Source organism: Nicotiana tabacum, chromosome 7 (assembly GCF_000715075.1).
Source record: "Nicotiana tabacum cultivar K326 chromosome 7, ASM71507v2, whole genome shotgun sequence".
Lineage (NCBI taxonomy): Eukaryota > Viridiplantae > Streptophyta > Magnoliopsida > Solanales > Solanaceae > Nicotiana > Nicotiana tabacum.
The window spans coordinates 85,520,267-85,542,328 of NC_134086.1; the positions used below are offsets into that span (position 1 = coordinate 85,520,267).

The following is a 22,062-nucleotide window of genomic DNA, read 5'->3' on the forward strand; positions in this document are numbered from 1 at the left end:
TTCTGAGAGAATAATGAATATGACTATATGACGAGACAGTTTGTTCCACTTTTGGTTAAAAAATTAATTATTTAGTTGGCACTAAATACCTTTTTGGTTTGATTTGAATCAAGCAAATAAATATATTAGTCTAAATGAAACATTTAGAATATAGTAGAATGAATTATTAGTCAGCAGTATGATAATGAATGATCAAATGCCAACTTGGAAGAGCAAAAAGTCTAACAGTAGACTTTGACCGTAACTTCCATGAACCTCAATACAGTTGACTTCCCAGGTTATCAAAAGAGTAGCCCGTGCTCAAAGTATCATGCGTTCGTAAGATTTGGTGAAAGACCGCACCCTATTGGGTATATGATGTAGACAACTTACTTTAATATAAGCATTAGTAATTGCTTTCGCAGTTCGAACCCATGGCTTAAATTTGTCGAAATTGGTGGTCTGGTGGATTTAACTTCCTATTTATATCACACACGAGCATTTACAAAGCCAACTAGAGCTAAGTGTCTTCTATATTAATCCTTCCGATCCATAATAAATGAATTTTTAGCTTTTAACATGCCCTTTAAGAAAATACTAACCCATAGAGAAAAACTGTATTTTGACTAAATTACTTCTTATTATGGACCAGAGGGAGTCTATTATTTGGAATGTAAAGCATGTGGTAGTGACGAGCCTAAAGTCTACTATGAGTAAAATGTTGCAAAGATCTAATTTAGTTTCAATTAAATATACTATAGTTAAGTTGACTGTATAGAAAAGTTTGGTAAAATTCAAGAAACTGGTATGGTCATGCAATTGAATTGGTGCCAATTAGGTGTCATTTGGAATTGGTCTCCAAGAAACAAACTGAGACTGAGAATAAGAAGAAAAATAAAGGTTCTTAAACAATGAGCTGTACGAATAATATAGCATTATCTATATGAATAATAGCAAAAACCTTCATAATGCAACGCCATTTTTAATCAGTCAAATTATGGTAACTAAACTATTTTTGAATAACAATTGGCCAAATTGTTGTCGGAGACGACTTACAAAAGAGATTAAAAGATGATGAAAACCAAGTCGTACGTTGAAGCAATAGCAATCAATTAGCACTGCCAACTTATTAGTATCATATTCTAGTTAAATAGGGTACGTAGCTGCAAATACAAATACAAATTAGCTAGTGTGATCATTGAACTTGCTAGCTCTCTAAAGTATATATTTCGATTGTATACCTCCTTATTGATTACCAACCAAGTTAATTACAAAGGAAAATGGGAAGAGAGAAACGGAGAGATGCTCCAAGTCTAGGTAAACAACACTTCAGCCACCCCCACATCTTGAAACTTGTGAATCCAACAGAAGCTGAAACTCTCAGTTGCAATGCTTGTGAAAAACCAAACAACCCTAATTTCTATGGCTGCAATAGCTGCCAGTATTTCCTTCACGAAAACTGCTTAAATGCTCCTCGTTTTCTCGATCATTTGTCTCATCCTTACCACCACTTGACCCTTCTCCCAGTTCCTACGTACACGAATCGGTCGTATACTTGCAAAGCTTGTGGCTCTGATGGCAATGGCTATAGTTTTAGCTGTGCCGCTTGTGAATTTGATATCCACTTGCATTGTGCCCTTTTGCCTCATACTGTATTCCTTCCGCAGCACCGTCATGAACTTGAGCTCATATTTGATTCACCTTTTGATGATGATGAGGAAGATGAGAGCACTGTTTTTGTTTGTGATCTCTGTCGCGACAATGCAGATCTTAATTACTGGTTGTATTATTGTGCTGAATGTGATTTTGGAACACATCTCGAATGTGGAAATTCCAAACCTGTCAGCCAACAAGTACGAGAACGGCCAGTACTCAACATACCAGAAGTAAATCCAATCATGAAACCAAAGGAAGCACCAATCAAGATACAAGAAACCAATCAAGAAGAGGAAGAGCAAGGTGAAGAAGATGAAGAAGCGGAAGAGGAAGAGGAAGAAGAAGAGGAGGAAGTGGAAGCGGAAGAAGAAGAGGAAGACGGCAATGAAGAAGAAGATGAAGAGGAAGAAGAAGAGGAGGAAGACGGCAATGAAGAAGAAGAGGAGGACGAAGAAGGGGAGGAAGAGGAACTCCAAATTCCAAGGTCAATACATGTTGACAAACACCCACATGAGTTGGAGCTGTTCTATGGTTCTCCATACGAAGATAAGGAGACCGTATTTGCTTGTGATATCTGCAATGCAATAATGAACAAAGCCGATTGGTTGTACTATTGCGCTGAATGTGATTTCGGGACGCACTTGCATTGTGCAAGTCCTGAAGATGATGTTTTACCGAGATCACAAAAACGTCAAAATCCAAATCCAAATCCAAATTCAGCAGTTGAGATGATAAATTCAGCTAATGATGCTCATGAACAGCTAATAGCAGCACAAATTGAAGCTCAGATTGCGGCAAGATCAAGACAGGCTATGCTTGACTTGGTCGACGGGCCATCACGAAGATACTACTACTACTAACTGCATATATCTTCAGCAATCTTCTTTGAATTCATTGTTTTCTGCAAATTAAATGTTTTGGTCTTATGTTATTTCTTTTTGGAGTATTACCTTTTCTTTCAACTCTTGTATGTCTATTACTTCATGTTGGACATGTTTCTCCAATCTTCTTTACAGTTTTTGGAGTAATTTTTTTTCTTCTTTTTCGGTCGGGTAAAAAGTTGGCATTATGTTTTTCCCAAGTTATGATTAAACTGAAACTAGTTAAATTTTGTAGAAAGGATAAATACGACAGGAACTAAGTAAGCTCTCACATACTCCCATAATTAGTTTTGGGACATAATACTACACCGTAGGAATTCTACATAATTATCTTTAGAATACTATTAGTATAATTACTTTCGGAGTGTCTAATTCATATAAAATTGAACAAGTAAATATCTTTAGTCATGTAATCCTATTACTTTTAGGATATACTTCTTAAAAATTCATATTACTAATTTAATTCGAAAATATATTATAATGTCCTATTACTAATTTAATTTGACAATTATTATATTGTCCAAATCCATTTAGAAAAATGAGAGCATATATTATTATAAAAGCATAACTACAATATTAATATACCAATAATCCTAAAATATTAAGTGAAAGCATAGGAAATTAAAGGACATAACTGCAATACCCTATTTTTTGGACTACAATACCATTTTTACTAATTTTTAATATTTAAATTTTTTTAAAATTAATAAAATTTTATCTATTAAATTCTTATTAAAAATATGCAGGAAGGCTTAATAAAATCAATTTCATAAGAATCCTCCGTATTGGCAATACATTACTACTCCATAATGTCCAATACCATAAAAAAGTAATATTAAATGGATTGCATAAAGAGTTGAAATTGAGAATAATAAACCCCCACGATAATATATTTTTATATTATATTTGAACTATTTTCTTACTCAAATAATATTTTTAATCAATTTTTTGTGTAATATTGGAAATACCCTGTTTAACCAAAAATTTATCTTTCGGTCAAAGACTAATTTTAGAAGAAAACGGGCTTCTGATAACCAAGTTTTGCTTCACTTTCTCAACAGTATCAAAGGAAAATAACAAAAAAATAAATAAGGAAGTAGCTGATTGCAGGATCAAAGCAGAGAATTTTGAGAAAGGAGATGTGTCTTTACAAATAAAATTATGTGCCTTTATATATGAATGTACAATAGTAACGGTTTTCCCCCGTAATTTGTGCTAATTATGGGCATTAATGATATTGATTGCCCTCTATTTTGGATTCTCATAACCGATGCATTTATTGCTATAAATGTCTTACATCTGTTACGATTCCCCCTTCCTTATTTCTTTCCGGTCCATGTATCTTTCTTCTTTCTATTATTTATTCATTCTTTGCCGGCTTTTAGGTCCGGTACTGTCTCGTGGGTGTTTCTTCCCATGCCTTTTCTTACTCTATCAAATAAGACTGCCACATGTTGCTATATTGTTACTCTTACGTGTTATGCCAAGTCAGTAGTCTAACATTCCACGTGTAGCTCTTTTTCACTACCAATACAGATAGTCCCCCCACTTTCTTGAATGTTCTCTACTGAATATTTGGGGAAGTGGAAATGTTTTATGGCGGGAATCCTCTGCCACCGTTTTCGAATACAATCATATCCTTTTCTGAATCGATGTGACGTTCATCACTTTTATTTAATGATCATGCCACGTGGATTTTACCAACTAGTCCTTTAGTTCTTCAGCGTCTTTTAGGGTTTTCCTACAACCGCATCAGTCACGAAGTGACGGTTCCATTATGACGCTTCATAATGACCTCAATAGTCATGTCTTCCTATAAATACTTCACCCCTTTTTTCCTATTTTCTAAAGCCTTTCCTTCTTCGTCTTCTTGTCTTACTTCTTTCTGCATCTTTTTCTTGTGTTTCTCTAGTTAATCATGGCTTCCCCTGATCCTCGCAAAGTTATCACTGTTGATGAGTTTGCTTCTTCTAATGTACCTACTAGAAGTAGAAGAGGTGGTAGATTACGGAGCCTTGGTTCCATTTCTAACCGTGGTTCCCCTTCTCAAAGTAGTGCTGCCAATCCATCTTCTTCTAGACCTAGGGCTTCTGCAACCTTATAATCTTCTTCTAAAGACAAAAATTCAACTGAAGCTCTACGTAAACCTACTGTTGATGAAATTGTTCCTCAAGAGCTATCCTTTGTGACTGATAGTGGATCCATGAAGAGTCAAGTCTCTTCCATGGCTGCTTCCCTTGATCGTGTTGATTGTTACCCAACTCTGATTACCACTGTTCTTGTCGCTCTGGTTCGAAGAGAATGTAATTGGAAACCCGACTTCTCAATTTTAGTCCGTGGTTCTACTAAAGAATAACTTCATATTAAACTGGCTATTCCTTCGTTTATACATATGCTTTTACCCTAGGTTTTAAACCTCCTATTGACCCGGTAATTATTGAGTACTGTTATTACTTTAATGTGTGTTTAGGACAGATTTGTCCTATTATTTGGAGAACTGTTGCATGCCTCCATTTTTTATCAAACTTGGCTTCTATGCCTTTTACTTTTCGTCACCTACTCTATCTTACTCTCCCAAACTATTTCATGAAGGAGTTTTTTCCCTTGTGGCTAAAAGTAAGAGAGTATTGGTTAGCCTTGAGGATGATAGAGATCGAGGCTGGTATGCTCGCTTCGTTGCTGCTCCCACTAATGTTTGATGGGTGAAGAAAATATGCCTTTTCCAGAAAAATAAAATTTTGCATGTAAGTATTTGTATCTCACCTTTTTCCTTTCTCAAAAATTGATTCTCATGTATTCTCACCCCTGCTTTTTTCGCAACTATGAAAGTTTTTAAGGAAATTCCCAACTTCCGTGCTTGGGTAGGAAAGTTGCTATTTATTGCCCCTATGGAGAGAAGATCTTGGAAGTATCTTTCTCATAGATTTGGGTGTAAAGTTAAAACACACGGTACTTTTTCCCGTTTAGTCTTCTTCCTTTTGTCTTTTGCTAAGTTAAGAGTTTCTCACCGTGACTCTTTGCTTTTGTTAGGATTTTCCATTCGCGGTGTTAGTCCTGCTTCTGTTTCATCTGCGAGACTTACGGTGAGTCTTGCTCAAGAAAGGATTCTGAGCTCTTCAGCAAAGAGAAAAGTAGACGGAGCCCGTATCTCATAAGGTGAAGAGGAACAAGAAGAGGGTTCCTTAGTGTGCAGGCCTTGGGTTAGGAGGCGCGTTATTTCAGATGGTAAAGTCACCCCTCCTCCAAGTTCAGTTCCTGTGAATGAGCTTGAAGATGCTACTTTAGTGAGTTATAATGAAGAGATGAATGCTCCCCTTCATGACTCTACTGATCAACTATTTTCCCATGGTTTTAGTAGTGAAGATTTTGGTCCCGTTTTTGAAGAATTACCCCTTACTCCTCTTCCAGCATCAGTCCCTATTTGTTCTCAATCTACCGTTCCTGTTACTACTGCTACTGCTCCTCCCGTGGCTGCTTTAACTTCCTCAATTGTCCCTGTTGTTACTACTTCTCATGCTAAAGTTGGTACTTCTAGTAGCAATAGGGTGATGAAAAAAGTTATCATAAAAGTTCCTGAAGGTGGTAATCTGTTGAAAAAATTTGGTCAAGCAGACGTATGGTTGAAACCTCTGATCGGCCTAGTTGAGAAGTCAAATTTGGAAAACCACATCTCCTTAACATGGATGAATGATATTGTTCATTCATCTTTGAAGGTTCAAGCCTTAGCTTTTTCTTTTCTTTTCCTCGTGGTTATTTACTTTTGTGTGACAATCACTTATTTCTTTTCTTTTGTGGATCAACTTGATAGGCACAGAGCTCATGAAGATAAATGTTCACACTGGGCAGCTAGTCAATGATTATCGTACTGAAGTGGATAACTGGAAGGAACAATACGAGGGTCTTCAATGGGAGAAAGAAGTTTTAGCTAGAGAAATATACTTTGGAACAACAAGCAAGGATGATGGCGACGAAATTGGCAGTTGAAAAAACCTCTTCAAGTCAAGTTGGCAAAGACAAAGACAAAGACATCCTTGAGTCTTCGTTTGCAAAGCAACTTTCTAAAGCTACTGAGAAGATAATGGGTTTGAAAGAACTCCTTAATCAGAAGGAGACTTATGCAGGGGAGCTAGTTCAAACACTCACTAAGGTTCAAGAAGACCTCTGTGTCTCTTCTGATAAGATCCAATTCTTGGAGAGTTCCCTCTCCCCTTTATAGGTTTCTTACGATGCTTCTTTGATTGAGAAAGAAGAGTTGGAGGCTGAAATTAACCAGTGGGAGAAATATTATGAAGCCCTTGAAGATAAATCGACACGTGATGTAAGTTGGGCTTTTTTAAATACTCGCCTCGAGACTTTGATGAAGGCTAGCCAAGAAGGTTTTGATCTCAATGTTGAGATTGTTAAAGCTAAAGAGGCAATCAAAAAAACTCAGCAAAGTCAAGATTTTCATTCACCTGAGGTCGGCGTTCCCGAAGGTGATGAGCTTACTCCTGGTGAAGTTAGTTTTTAAGCTTCCTGTGCTCAAGTTGAATCTTCTCCTGCTATTGATGATTCCATATTGGATTCTGCCCCTTTGTGTTCTTAGTTTTTGAACTTTTGATAGTAAGTTTTACTTTTTGAAATCGTTGGTTAGTTTTTACCCCTGGTTCGTTTTGGGGTTTGTTTATCAAACAAACGTTTTGGTTTTAACTAAGTATATACTTAGTTTTAGCCAAGTTTAATATATGATCTTTCGTTTAATGTGATTTTTCGTTTAAACTCTTTGACTTGCATTTAAAAATGCTTTAATATTTTGTGATTTTCGCATAGACACGAATTTTATAAAAGAGGGCCCTTTTATAAACGACACTAATGAAGAAAACATCTCAACTTCATATTGGTGTAGGTATATGATAAAAGTAGGAAAATACATATTTTGAAGAAGTTTCATGAATAATTTGAGGAAGTTTCATGTCTTAATCTTTCAAATTACATAGCACTTTACAAGTATTCAATTAACTTTTTGTATGACATCTCTTTCATAACTATTTTTATTATAACAGATTTCAAAAAATTCTCGGGTATATCTTGCAACCCATGACTAATCACTACCCTTAACCTAAGTACTCGCAGGATCTTGTAATTTATGTCCGCGAGTTTACACTTTATGAAAGCTTATTACAAAGGTTTTTGAATCAGACTTGTTTCTTGGCTCTTGATTGGCTCTTGACTTTTGATTTTTGGGTTGATCCAGGCTTGAATTCTGACTTCTAATCTTCTTTCTATAGTCCCCCAAGTGTTAGAGCTTTGAAGTATGAAATCTCGAGCACTTGATTATTCCTTTCATTTGGTCCATTTCCCGAAAAGAAAAATACATACGGGACTCGGAGGTATATTTTTAGCTGTTGACTACTTAACCTATTTTATTTTCATCAGAAAGGTTGTAACCCAGACCGGGAATAATTTTGTATCCCGCGTGTCTTTCAGGTCTAATATCATCATTTGGTATGGGCTAGCTTTGTGCCTATTATAAAAAATGGTTAGTATAATTAAAAAGGAATAAAACTAAATCATACACGAATGATACCTGACCGGGGGTTCTTCCTTTGCTTAGAAGTAATACTTGTTTAAATGAATATCATTTCAATTCGATGGGAGTACTTTGCCGTCCATTATTTCTAACTCATACGCGCCCTTTATGGCAATGCCTCGAATCCTGTAGGGTCCTTCCCAATTTGGACTCAACTTTTCTACATTGGACGCTTTTGTCGATTGAATAACTTTTTTGAGGACGAAGTCCCCAATCTTGAAGTATTTAAGATTAGCTTTCCGATTGTAATATCGCTCAATAATTTGTTTCTGCACTACCATCCTTATTAGAGCCGCTTTTCTCCTTTCTTCAAGCAAATCTAGATTTATTCACATCTCTTCCTCATTTGATTCTTCAGTCGCTTGGGTATATCTTGTACTTGGTTCACCTATTTCAACTGGAATTAAGGCTTCAACACCATACACAAGTGAGAATGGAGTCTCTCCCGTACCTGTTTTTGCTGTCGTTCGATAAGCCCATAGGACTCCTGGTAATACTTCTGGCCACTTACCTTTTGACTCCTCTAATCTTTTCTTCAAGTTATTAATAATAACTTTCTTTGTCGATTCCGCTTGTCCATTAGCCACAGGATGCTAAGGTGTTGAAGTTATCCTTTTAATCTGCCAACTCTGAAAGAATTCTGTAATTTTCACATCTATGAATTGCTGGCCATTATCCATACATTTTATTTTGGAACTCCGTACTGGCTTATGATGTTTCTGTCATGACCCAAAATCCACTAAGGGTCGTGATGACGCCGGACATCGCTGTCAAGCAAGCCAACCAAAATACTTACTTAAGTTCTCGTTTTAAATATTTCTGAAATCACTTCTTTTATACGTTTAAACAATACATAGTAAATTCCTCTGAATAAATAATGAAACATTTAACAACTTTTAAAATTTCTGAATAAACCCATAGACATCCCAGAACCGGTGTCACAAGTACATGAACAATTTCTAAGAAATAATGTAATACAATAACCGTCCGAAATACAATTTTGACAGAAAATAAATACAGTAATCTGAAAGAGACTTGCTGGCTGCGGGTCGTTTCGGGGAATGCAGCTCACCTAATTCTCCGTATCAACCATACTGCTACGCTCACCAGGCCACTAGAGATGCATGTGCCAATGCAACAAAAATGCACAGAAGTGTAGTATGAGTACGAAAACAACGTGTACCAATGAGTATCCCGTCTAATCTCGAAGAAGTAGAGATGAGAGGTTGAATTCGACACTTACTAGTGGTCCAATAATGTTATATCGATAATATATTAAATCGTGGATTTTTATAAACATGATTGTAATTTGATAGGTTGAAGCAAGTAAACAATTCTTTCTTTTATAGGAAATTTCCAAATTCCTTTTCATCATTTACACATATATCCTAAAGTCGGGAAGAGGCAATAACAACTTCAATAAGTTTTAAGGCAAGCAATACAATCATACGCAAATCATGTCGAGGTCATACGGCCCGATCCAATAGAAATGTAATAATGTGCACTGCCGAGGGTCGAACGGCGCGAACCATAGATGCATCTATTACCCCGCTCGCGAATCCTCCATGTGACGCGGTCAACATAAAATAAACAAACACCCTGCTCGCGAATCATACATGCGACACATGTACACATAGAATCACATATTCAAATAGTTAATCCAGACTTCATTAGGGAACAACTATCCAAGGAAAATCCAAATCCTCCTTTTTTACTGATTTAAGAAAAATGAAGTTTAATCCTTTTAGAAATTCATTTACCAATTCGATAGAATTTAAGCAAGTCAAACCGTCAATAGGATTACAAATATTTCCAAGTACAGCATGCTTTTGGGTCCTAGACTACCCAAACAATAGCATAATAATAGCTACGCACGAACCCTCGTCACCTCGTGCGTACGTAGCCCCCACAAATAGGAGCACATAACCAATTAACTTATCTATGGGGATAATTCCCTCTACAAGGTTAGAAAGGAGACTCACCTCGCTCGGAAGATCCATAACCGGCATTCCACGCCCTTTCGAAGACTCGAATCGATGCACAATGCTCCAAAACTAGCCAATAATTATGCAAACCCACTAATATATGTTCAATTACTCATTACAATCCAATTTATAACAATTCCTAACCCAGATCAAAAAGTTGACAAAATTTCCCTCGAGCCCACGTGCCCGGATTCCTATATTTTTCGAAGATAAAGTTTACCCATGAACTCACGAACTCAACTATATGATTTTCTCTTAATTTCATACCCAAAATCGTGGTCAAAATCCAAGAATACGAATTTTCTAGGTTTTCCTCAAACTCACGAATTTCTACCAATTTACATGCTAAAATCCATACATAATCAATATATTTAACTCAAGATAGGTGGGATAGCTTACCTTATCATTGATGATGAAAATCCCCTCTTGAAACCCTCCAAAAACCGCCCAAGCCAAGAGAAAAATGAGAGGAAATGACCAAATCCCGAAATTTAAAACACTCACTGCCTCCAGCCCTTTCCGCACCTGCGGTCACTTGGCTGCTTCTGCAGTTCCGCATATGCGGTTCCAATAACACTTCTGCGGTCCTCCTCCAGCGACCCCAGGCCGCTTTTGCGCCGCACCAACCGCATCTGCGATCACGCAGGTGCGGGAATTCCTTCGCACCTGCGGTCCCTGATCCCTTCACTTCTAACCGCTTCTGCGGTGCCCTTCCTTGCTTCTGTGGGGCCGCTTCTGCGGTGAACTCTCCGCAGAAGTGGTTACACTAGCAACCAAACCCCTTCAGCTCATCCTTTAAGCTCCAATTTGATTCGTTAATCACCCGGAATCCACCCTAGGACCCCGGGACCCCAACCAATCATACCAACCAGTCCCAAAACATATTACGAACTTGCTCAAGGCCTTAAATCACATCAAACAACGCTATAATCATGAATCGAGCTCCAATCCAAGCTTTATGAACTTTAGAATTTCAAACTTCTACTTTCGATGTTTAAACCTATCAATTCACGCCCAATTGACTTCAAATTTTGCACACAAGTCATATTCGACATTATGGACCTACTCCAACTTTCGGAATCGGATTCCGACCCCGATATCAAAAAGTCCACTTCCGGTCAAACTTCTCAAAAATTTTCAATTTCTATCTTTAGTCAAATGACTCCAAAATGACCCACAGACCTCCGAATTCACTTCCGATCGTGCTCCCAACACCAGAATCACCATACGGAGCTACTCGCAAACTCGGAATCCCAAACGGACATCGATAACACTGAAATGCACTTCAACCCAAACTTATGAAATTTCTTCCAAAATGCTAACTTCCACAATGGGCGCCAAAACGCTCACGAGTCATCCAAAATCCGATCCGGGCATACTCTCAAGTCTGAAATCATCATACAAACCTGCTGGAACCCCCGAATCCCGATTTCGAGATCGTTTACTCAAAAGTCCAATCCTAGTTAATTCTTTCAACTTAAAGCTTCCGAAATGAGAATTCTCTTTCCAAATCAACTCCGAACTTCCCGAAATTCAATTTCGACCACGCGTACAAGTCATAATACCTGAAGTGATGTTGCTCATGGCCTCAAACCGTTGAACGACGCGCTAGAGCTCAAAACGACCGGTCGGGTCATTACATTCTCTCCCATATAAACATACGTTCATCCTCGAACGTGCTGAGAACTGCAACGAAGTTGTCCGAAATCACTGTTTAACACCTCGAGCACCTACCCGTGCTACCACAACTCAGCTGGGCACCCTTGCTCGGTCAATCTGAATATATCCTTTTTCACTTAAGCAAATAAGCCTTAGAGCCCAATTCAATCATCCGGAATTCTCTGCCTGGCCAGTTACAACATACGCTCACCATATCAATAGCTACACGCAACACCAAAACATGACTGCACACCTTAGCTGAATTCACACCTTGCACCACTTTACTCACAGGACCACAATAACATTCTCTGATCCATTTATTCGAAATTCCATGAATCTGATGCTCCCATTGTACCACATGACATACATAGGTCTTGCTCTAACTCTTACAATACCACCATGACGGAAGAGATGTGTAGAAATTCATAACCAACTACCGAATCGACAAATCATTGGGTCTATACTTCTGACAAGAACCATCACCTCATTCTGAAACAAATAATGGTCTTAGCTCCGTAATATACTTCATATAATTAGATTGCACTGATCCTAAATCCAATGATCTCGTCTCACCCAGTACGAACTGCTCAGGCAATAAGCCACCCAAACATGACCAAAAGTCTCATATGATGCGCCAATGCGCCAATAAGCTACCAATTCGAACGCGATACAAAAGGAAAATGAACTCTGAAAAGGAAATCCAATTACCCCGCTCGCGAATCATACATGTGACGCAGGCACATAGCTAACATGAGCTTTCCTCAGAAAAATAGGAAACAAAACACATACAAACAAATATGGGGAACTGTACTCAACATCACACTATTGTGGCGCGCAACCCGATCCAAACAACATATCCATGGCGGCGTGCCACCCGATCCACACATAAAATTCACATAAGGAGATACACACCAAGCTAGATTGCTTATCACATCAAAATACCGAATGTCAGTCATCAGCACGTCAAGTGCATAATACCACCCCTGGGGAGACATATAGTGCCATAGGCTACAAAACTCAAGCACAACTGAGGTGCGATATACGATCTGAACCTCAAGAGACATCCTGCTCATATAACATTATCTCAACACATAAGAAATTCACCAAGCCGTCTCACAACTCACATGGCGCAACATATCATTACATGAAATAGCTGACGACAAAATAAAACCCTGACTACTTATCCATAAGGAGAGCATTGCTGACATGAACACATCTGGCCTGATATAGAGCCTATATTCACATTTAAATCCATCCACAGACCTCAAGCTGATTCTGATCACACCGAACTAGGCCATTAACCTTTCATGGGTCCATAATAACACCCATTTTCTCATAACACACGAGAACAACTATCATAACTGGAGTAATCCTCCACAGTCCGCAACCTAATAAACCGTGTGCTCTCCAGGCATCAATCCTCAATTTAACGACATCACTACAATCTTCATACTTGATTTAACTCTTCAATCAATCAAGTGGCTACATGCCACACTAATACAACCTTCCATATCAGATAACAGGTCTGTACATCCAAACCACCAACCACACTAACGTTGAAAAGCGATTAAGAAGCCTTAACCAGGATGCAAAGCCTCTTTCACAAAACACCGATCTCAGGTGATGTTGAAGACAATGCCAGCTTACTCTTAAACATTCAAATCCCTTTCCTGCTCATCCGAGCTCATGACATCCTTGTCAACACCGAACTGCAACCTTGATATGCACTTTCAAATTCCATACCACTCACTACACCCAATATGCTAATATGCGATAGCACAAGATCTTCATCACAACTCTTGAACTACTAATAGATTAACACTTCATCATATAAACTTTTCACTTAACTCACTTCAAGAGAACCATAGCAACACACAGGTGAATTCTCGTAACCGTAGAATATGTAAATCTTCAAGTAGTGGTCTAAGCCAACATAGCCCTTCCGGGATCCGCCTACACATAACAGGCCATAACAGTGGAATACTTCTGAATAACATAAATTACGGCGGCCGCAGGCCTCATCCATACCATGACAAATCACTTGCATAACTTAATCACACTAAGGGAACTAGTCACTACCGTCATCGTGACAATTCAATTATGGCTAATCAGTCTATCTTATTCCGATTTATCCTTGGTTGCCTTAGAAATAATAACTCCATTCAACACATAACATGCTTCATCCGCACTCATCCCGAGTGACCGTGAATCACGAGACCATGCTATCTCAAATCCCACGAACCATTTCATACCTCCCAAATGCTACACTGCAAGTCAAAACATCATAAAACATTCTGGGCCTCTTCTAATAAGCCGTTGCAAAAATTTAATTCTTAACCGTACCTATAGGCTCGAAATCAATAGGCACCATACTTTACCCCTTCGAATTCACTAGGACCATTGTCGAGAGCCACCCGCTCTGACTGGGCCTCGAATATAATCAACTCTATGATTCTCCTAGCACATGCATACCCTCTCGGCGAAGCACCCGACAGAATCACTTCCCTTGAAACCCGCACTTATACAAGGCATAAATCCTGAATTCTTCCCTAAGTCTGAGCATGAGCCAATAAGGCCAATCATAGCACACCTTTAAAAATCCCTTTGCTCAAATTATCACTTATGCTATTTTCCCGTAGCTGAAATAACTTACCAATACGCCGATAGCCGAAACCTCACAAGAAGATAACCATACAACCCAATCGTAGGCGGCGGGACTCTCCCACTTAGCTTGAAGCCACTATTACATAACTCTGAAATTCACCATGATTCCTTATCTCTTATTGACATACCCATGCGCAATCGACCATAAATATTCTCAGAATCTTTTTGTAAAACCCCCTTTTTTATACTCTAAATCATCAACCACATTCGCACGACCGATCTCTTTACAGTATAACCAATAGAATTCTTCACAAAAGCTTCGCCAACCATGCGAGCTCTAACCTGCTCACGGGGAATAACTCCCTATGAAAATCACTCTCCGACATCTTCCAACGTCACTGCATGGGGTACAATCACTGCGACATCAATGACCCATCCTGAGTCCGAGCTCACTCTCTAGCTGCACCAGTCCATTCACTCTTCATGGACATCAATTAAGTGCGCGGTGACATCTTTCAAATTCAAAGTTAGGTTGTATCCTTCTTCATTTTAAGCAGCTCCTTTCCATTATATCAAATCTCCTGCCACATAATAGTCCATACTTCAAATTAATCCGTAGGCCCTAATCACCAATCACTAAAATTCCCAAATCGCTCCAAACCCTCCTTAAGGGGTGTAGTCATCTTACCAACAGACCCATATGCAACTCCGCCACTCTCCCACTTTGGCAAAACTCACCCCTTTAGTCAACCACTCGACCTTTGCTTCTTATACCTGGCCTTCTAGAAATTTTAACCACCGCTTGACACTTCCCACATGTCCTTCCTCATTCTTTGCTGCTCAGTTGTTGCCTTAATAAAATCTACCTTCGTAGCACTCGAACCCACAAATCGCTACTAACTTTAAACCTTTCCAGAGATCGTCTTTCTCTAGCTATCGACATTAGAAACACCGACTAAATCCTGAACCACCGCACCCCGCGATCTCTGACCGTCACTTATTCAATACTGTCTCGCAATATCCTACTCCAAAGGCGAATTGTAGAAGATCATAACACCAGCGAACCTAGTACATTTAATAAGGACAACGACACCTCATCATAGAAAAAAACTCCACCACGCTCGCAAATACCAAGTCTAGTTACTCCATCAACCCAAATCGAAACATTCTTAGCCCGATTGCCTTTCCCCTGCCGGGAATAAAATACTGAATCTCTAGATCGTGCATTGAGTAAACCTCCTTTCAAGTCATTCACTACCCCGACACGTAGGCAAACATCCTACCATCATATCAATACTGCGAAACAATTGTTCATAGCATCATGGCATCTTGTGCCTAGCCTCAGAGCTCTCAGAAGTACCGCTACTGAGCTGAAACAATAGAATATCCTTCCACAAGGCGACGATAATAACTCAAACAATCCCGTAGGGAGAAACACCCCGCACCACATGCGTACAACCATTACAATCCTTAAATTCTCGATTTATAACCAGTGGTTTGCGTCGCGTAAGATTGAGTAGGAAGGAAACAAGGGCATAAGCCTCAAGGAATCAAATCGCACGATGAGGAATCAAGAAGGGAAATACTTCTAATAGCCCTGTAGCCTTCCGAAGATAAGTACAGACGTCTCCGTACCGATCCGCGAGACTCTACTAAACTTGATCATGACTCGTGAGACCTAAGGGAACCTAGTGCTCTGATACCATGTTGTCACGACCCAAAATTCACTAAGGGTCGTGATGGCGCCGGACATTGCTGTCAGGCAAGCCAACCAAAATACTTAATTAAATTCTCGTTTTAAATATTTCCAAAATCACTTCTTTTATACATTTAAACAATACATAGTAAATTCCTCTGAATAAATAATGAAACATTTAACAACTTTTAAAATTTCTGAATAAACCCATAGGCATCTCAGAACCCGGTGTCACAAGTGCATGAACAATTTCTAAGAAATAATGTAATACAACAACCATCCGGAATACAATATTGGACAGAAGATAAATACAGTAATCTGAAAGAGACTTGCTGGCTGCGGGTTGTCTTGGGAAATGCAGCTCATCTAAGTCTCTGTATCAACCATACTGCTACGCTCACTAGGCCACAAGAGATGCATGTGCCTGTGTAACAAAAATGCACAGAAGTGTAGTATGAGTACGAAAATAATGTGTACCCAATGAGTATCCCATCTAATCTTGAAGAAGTAGAGACGAGAGGTCGACTTCGACACTTACTAGTGGTCCAATAATGTTATATCAATAATATATTAAATCGTGGATTTTTATAAACATGATTGTAATTCGATAGGTTGAAGCAAGTAAACAATTCTTTATTTTATAGGAAATTTCCAAATTCCTTTTCATCATTTATACATATATCCTTAAGCCGGGAAGAGGCAATAACAACTTCAATAAGTTTCAAGGCAAGCAATACAAGCAAGCACAAATCATGCTGATGTCATACGACCCGATCCAACAGAAATGTAATAATGTGCACTATCGAGGGTCGAACGACGCGAACCATAAATACATCTATTACCCCGCTCGCGAATCCTCCATGCGACGCGGTCAACATAAAATAAACAAACACCCTACTCGCGAATCATACATACGACGCAGGTACATATAGAATCACATATTCAAATAGTTAATCGAGACTTCATTAGGGAACAACTATCCAAGGAAAATCCAAATCCTCCCTTTTTAACGATTTAAGAAAAATAAAGTTTAATCCTTTTAGAAATTCATTTACCAATTCGATAGAATTTAAGCAAGTCAAACCGTCAATAGGATTACAAATATTTCCAAGTACAACATGCTTTTGGGTCCTAGACTACCTGGACAATAGCATAATAATAGCCACACACGGACTCTCGTCACCTCGTGAGTACGTAGCCCCCACAAATAGGAGCACATAACCAATTAACTCACCTATGGGGATAATTCTCTCTTACAAGGTTAGAAAGGACACTCACCTCGCTCGAAAGATCCATAACCGGTATTCCACGCCCTTCCAAAGACTCGAATCGATGCACAATGCTCCAAAACTAGCCAATAATTATGCAAACCCATTAATATATGTTCAATTACTCATTACAATCCAATTTATAACAATTCCTAACCCCGATCGAAAAGTTGACAAAATTTCCCTCGAGCCCAGATTCCTATATTTTTCGAAGATAAAGTTTACCCATGAACTCACGAACTCAACTATATGATTTTCTCTTAATTTCATACCCAAAATCGTGGTCAAAATCCAAGAATAAGAATTTTCTAGGTTTTCCTCAAACCCCCAAATTTCTATCAATTTACATGCTAAAATCCATACATAATCAATATATTTAACTCAAGATAGGTGGGATAGCTTACCTTATCGTTGATGATGAAAATACCCTCTTGAAACCCTCTAAGAACCGCCCAAGCCAAGAGAAAAATGAGAGGAAATGGCCAAATCCCGAAATTTAAAACACTCACTGCCTCCAGCCCTTTCCGCACCTGTGGTCACTTGGCCGCTTCTGCAGTTCTAGTAACGCTTCTGCGGTCCTCCTCCAGCTGCCCCAGCCCATTTCTGCGTCGCACCAACCGCATCTGCGATCACGGAGGTACGGGAATTCCTTCGCACCTGCAGTCCCTGATCCCTTCACTTCTAACCGCTTCTGCGGTGCCCTTCCTTGCTTCTGCGGGGCTGCTTCTGCGGTGAACCCTCCACAGAAGCGGTTACACCAGCAACCAGACCCCTTCAGCTTGTCCTTTAAGCTCCAATTCGATCCGTTAATCATCCGAAATCCACCCGAGGACCCAGGGATCCCAACCAATCATACCAACCAGTCCCAAAACAAATTACGGACTTTCTCGAGGCCTCAAATCACATCAAACAACGCTACAATCATGAATCGACCTCCAATCCAAGCTTTATGAACTTTAGAATTTCAAACTTCTACTTTCGATGTTTAAACCTACCAATTCACGCCCGATTGACTTCAAATTTTGCACACAAGTCATATTTGACATTACGGACCTACTCCAACTTTCGGAATTAGATTCCGACCCCGATATCAAAAAGTCCACTTCTGGTCAAACTTCTCAAAAACCTTCAATTTCTATCTTTAGCCAAATGACTCCAAAATGACCCAAGAACCTCCGATTTCACTTCCGATTGCGCTTCCAACACCAGAATCACCATACGGAGCTACTCCCAGACTCAAAATTCCAAACGGACATCGATAACAATGAAATGCACTTCAACCCAAACTTATGAAATTTCTTCCAAAATGCTAACTTCCACAATGGGCGCCAAAACGCTCCCGGGTCATCCAAAACCCGATCCGGGCATACGCCCAAGTCCAAAATCATCATACGAACCTACTGGAACCCTCGAATCCTGATTCCGAGATTGTTTACTCAAAATTCTAATCCTAGTTAATTCTTTCAACTTAAAACTTCCGAAATGAGAATTCTCTTTCCAAATCAACTTCGAACTTCCCAAATTCAATTCTGACCACACGTACAAGTCATAATACCTGAAGTGATGCTGCTCATAGCCTCAAACCACTGAACGACGCGCTAGAGCTCAAAATGACCGGTCGGGTTGTTACAGTTTCGCCAAATAAAGTCCCTGACTTCCTTCTCCCGCACTTGTTTGAAGGCACATACTTCTACCCACTTGGTAAAATAATTTGTTAATACTAATAAAAATCGTACCTTTCCTTTGGCTTGTGGTAGTGGACCTATGATATCTATTCCCCATTTCATAAAAGGCCATGGTGAAATAATCGGATGTAACAGCTCTGCTGGGCGATGCATGTTGTTGCCATATTGTTGGCATTTGTCACACTTGGCCACAAAACTTTCCACATCTTCTTCCATTTTTGGCCAATAATACCCTGCTCTAATTAGAGTTTTTACCAAGGATCTTCCTTCTGCATGATTTCTATAGTGTCCCTCATGTACTTATCTCATCACATACTCTGTTTGAGAAGGTCCGAGACATCTTGCTAAAGGCCCTTCGAACATCTTTCGATATAGGTTACCACGATCCAAACAATAACGGGCAGCTTTTCATCGAAGTGACTAAGCCTTTTTCTTATCTTCAGGTAAAATCCCGTACTGCAAGAAATTAACGAACTCCTTTCTCCAATCCCAAGTTAAATTGTTGAAATTTACCTCGTTTTTATTCTGATAGAGTGCCGAATGAAACAAATGTATTACAGAAGCATTTTCTTCATTTGTTACTTCTACAACGGATGCGAGATTAGCTAACGCGTCTGCTTCCCCATTTTCTCCCTTGGTATTTGCAAGATTTTTCAAGATTGGAATTGTCTGATTAATTCTCATGCCTTTTTCAAATATTGTTGCATCCTCGCCTCTCTAGCTATATAAGTCCCCTGCATTTGATTAACTACAAGCTACGATTCACTTTTGATTATAATCTGCTCTATTCTGAGTTCTCGTGCCAATTCCAGACCTGCAATTACAGCTTCATATTTTGTTTCATTGTTAGTAATGGGATGACACTTTATTGCCTGCCTTATGGTTTCTCCTGAAGGTGGGATTAGAACAATGCCTAAACCCGCTCCTTTAACATTCGAGGAGCCATCAGTAAATAGGGTCCAAGTACCCGGATTAGATACGGTGAACACCTGTAGTTCCTTTTTTGCTTTAGGAACTATCCATAGGCTGAAGTCTGCCACAAAGTCTGCTAAAACATATGATTTTATCGCAGTTCTAGGTTGGTATGCGATATCATATTCACTAAGCTCTATAGCCCACTTGGCTAACCTACCTGACAGCTCTTGCTTATGCAATATATTTCTTAAGGGGTAAACGGTCACTACAGAGATAAGGTGACATTGAAAATAAGGCCTCAACTTTCTGGATGCCATAATTAGTGCTAAAGCAAATTTTTCTAAGTGAGGATACCGGGTTTCAGCATCCAATAAAGATTTTCTAATATAATAGATTGGAAATTATTTACCTTTGTCTTCACGTACTAACACTGCATTTACCACCATTTCTGATACAGCAAGATAGATGAGTAGTCTTTCTCTATCCTTTGGTTTAGCCAGCAACGGTGGGTTTGACAAATATGCTTTTAGGTTTTTGAGTTCTTGTTGACATTCCTCAGTCCACTCAAATTGGATTTGCTTTTTCAACATTGAAAAGAACTTAAAAATTTTCTCCAAAGATTTAGAAATAAATCTTCCCAAAGCTGCCATCCTACCTGTCAGCTTATGCACCTATTTTTTGCTCGTGAGTATTTTTGGTATTTCTTCAATGGCTTTGATCTGCGTAGGGTTTACTTCTATACCTCAGTTAGAAACAAGGAAACCTTAAAACTTACTTGAAGCCACGCCAAAGGCATATTTTCGGGATTTAACTTCATATTGAACTTGCGGAGAATCTAAAAAGTATCTGACAAATGTTGGATATGATCCCCCACCTGTGCTGACTTGACCAGCATGTCATCGATATAGACTTCCATAGTTTTTCTCAGATGTTCTTGGAACATTTTTGTTACCAATCTTTGGTACGTGGCTCCAACATTCTTTAATCCGAAAGGCATGACTTTATAACAGTAAGTCCCCCTGTCTGTGATAAAGGAAGTTTTTTCCTTATCTAAAGGATTAATCTTTATCTGATTATATCCTGAATAGGCATTTAAAAAACTCAACAACTCATGTCCTGCAGTAGAATCAATTAGTTGATCTATATGCGGTAAAGGAAATGAGTGTTTAGGACAAGCTTTACTTAAATCAGTATAATCTACACAAACTCACCATTTTCCCATTCTTTTTTGGTACTACTACAGTATTAGCTAGCCAGTTACGATATTTTACCTCTCATATGGACCCAATTTTTAAAAGTTTTTTTACCTCATCCAGGATTACCTGATTTTTGAAGGATCCTTACTTCCTTTTCTTCTGTTTGATAGGTGGATAAGATGGATCTTCATTTAGTTTGTGGGTCATCACCTCTGGTGGTATACCTGTCATATCTGAATGCGACCAAGCAAAGCAATCTGCGTTAGCTTGTAAAAATTTGACAAGTTTACCTTTCATTTCTAGACTTAGCTTCAGTCCAACATAAACTTTTCTATCTGGCCACTGATTGGAAAGTGCGATAGCCTCGAGTTCTTCTATTGTTGTTTTGATATTTTCATTTTCTTCTGACTCTTGGATGACATCGGGCCTTGAATCTACGTCCGTTTGTCCACCTCCAATTGAGGTTTGTGCTGCTGTGTCCTAAACTGAATTCTGTAATTACTATTTTTATCTACATCATTGCTCGCTATGCTCAAATCTGCCACTGAATTGATACTTCTAGAAGCCTGCTGATCTCCACGGATTTGTCTAATCCCCCATTGTGAAGGAAATTTAATAACTTGATGCAAAGTAGATGGAACAACATCTATATCATGAATCCAAGGCCTACCCAGAATCATATTATACGCCATGTCCATATCTATTACTTGGAATTTCGTATCTTTGACAACTCTTTCTACAAATATGGTAAACACTATTTCCCCTTTTGTAACAATGCTTGATTGTCGAATCCGGATAAGGTCCATTCTTTGGGCACCATTTTGTCACCAGCTTCCATCTCGTTTATCACTCTTAAAAGAATGATATTTACGGAGCTACCTGGATCAGTAAAAATTCGTTTTACATTAGTATCATGTACAAGTAAGATATTACCAGTGCATCGTTGTGAGGGATCATCGCGCCATCTAT

General features: G+C 38.9%; 2 protein-coding genes across 2 annotated transcripts; one reads left to right on the top strand and one right to left on the bottom strand.

Moving 5' to 3' along the window:
• Nucleotides 1-1,150: 1,150 nt before the first annotated feature.
• Nucleotides 1,151-2,621, top strand: LOC142182549 (uncharacterized). Its single transcript, XM_075256773.1, has one exon. It carries the CDS (start codon nucleotides 1,260-1,262, stop codon nucleotides 2,493-2,495), a length of 1,236 nt encoding a protein of 411 aa, XP_075112874.1. The 5' UTR covers nucleotides 1,151-1,259; the 3' UTR covers nucleotides 2,496-2,621.
• A 17,116-nt stretch (nucleotides 2,622-19,737) lies between these two features.
• On the bottom strand, nucleotides 19,738-20,547 carry LOC142162153 (uncharacterized). The gene is made up of 2 exons (XM_075218474.1): nucleotides 20,307-20,547; nucleotides 19,738-20,162 (listed from the first exon to the last, which is right to left on the bottom strand). Exons 1-2 carry the CDS (start codon nucleotides 20,545-20,547, stop codon nucleotides 19,738-19,740), a joined length of 666 nt encoding a protein of 221 aa, XP_075074575.1.
• Between the last annotated feature and the right edge of the window lie 1,515 nt (nucleotides 20,548-22,062).

Excerpts from the sequence above, each read along its gene's own strand:
- LOC142182549 (XM_075256773.1), top strand. The coding sequence starts at position 1,260 with ATGGGAAGAGAGAAACGGAGAGATGCTCCAAGTCTAGGTAAACAACAC.
- LOC142162153 (XM_075218474.1), bottom strand. The coding sequence starts at position 20,547 with ATGGCAGCTTTGGGAAGATTTATTTCTAAATCTTTGGAGAAAATTTTT. Across the intron at positions 20,163-20,306 it reads GTTAGTACGTGAAGACAAAG|TGACCGTTTACCCCTTAAGA; the intron begins GTAAATAATTTC and ends TTATCTCTGTAG.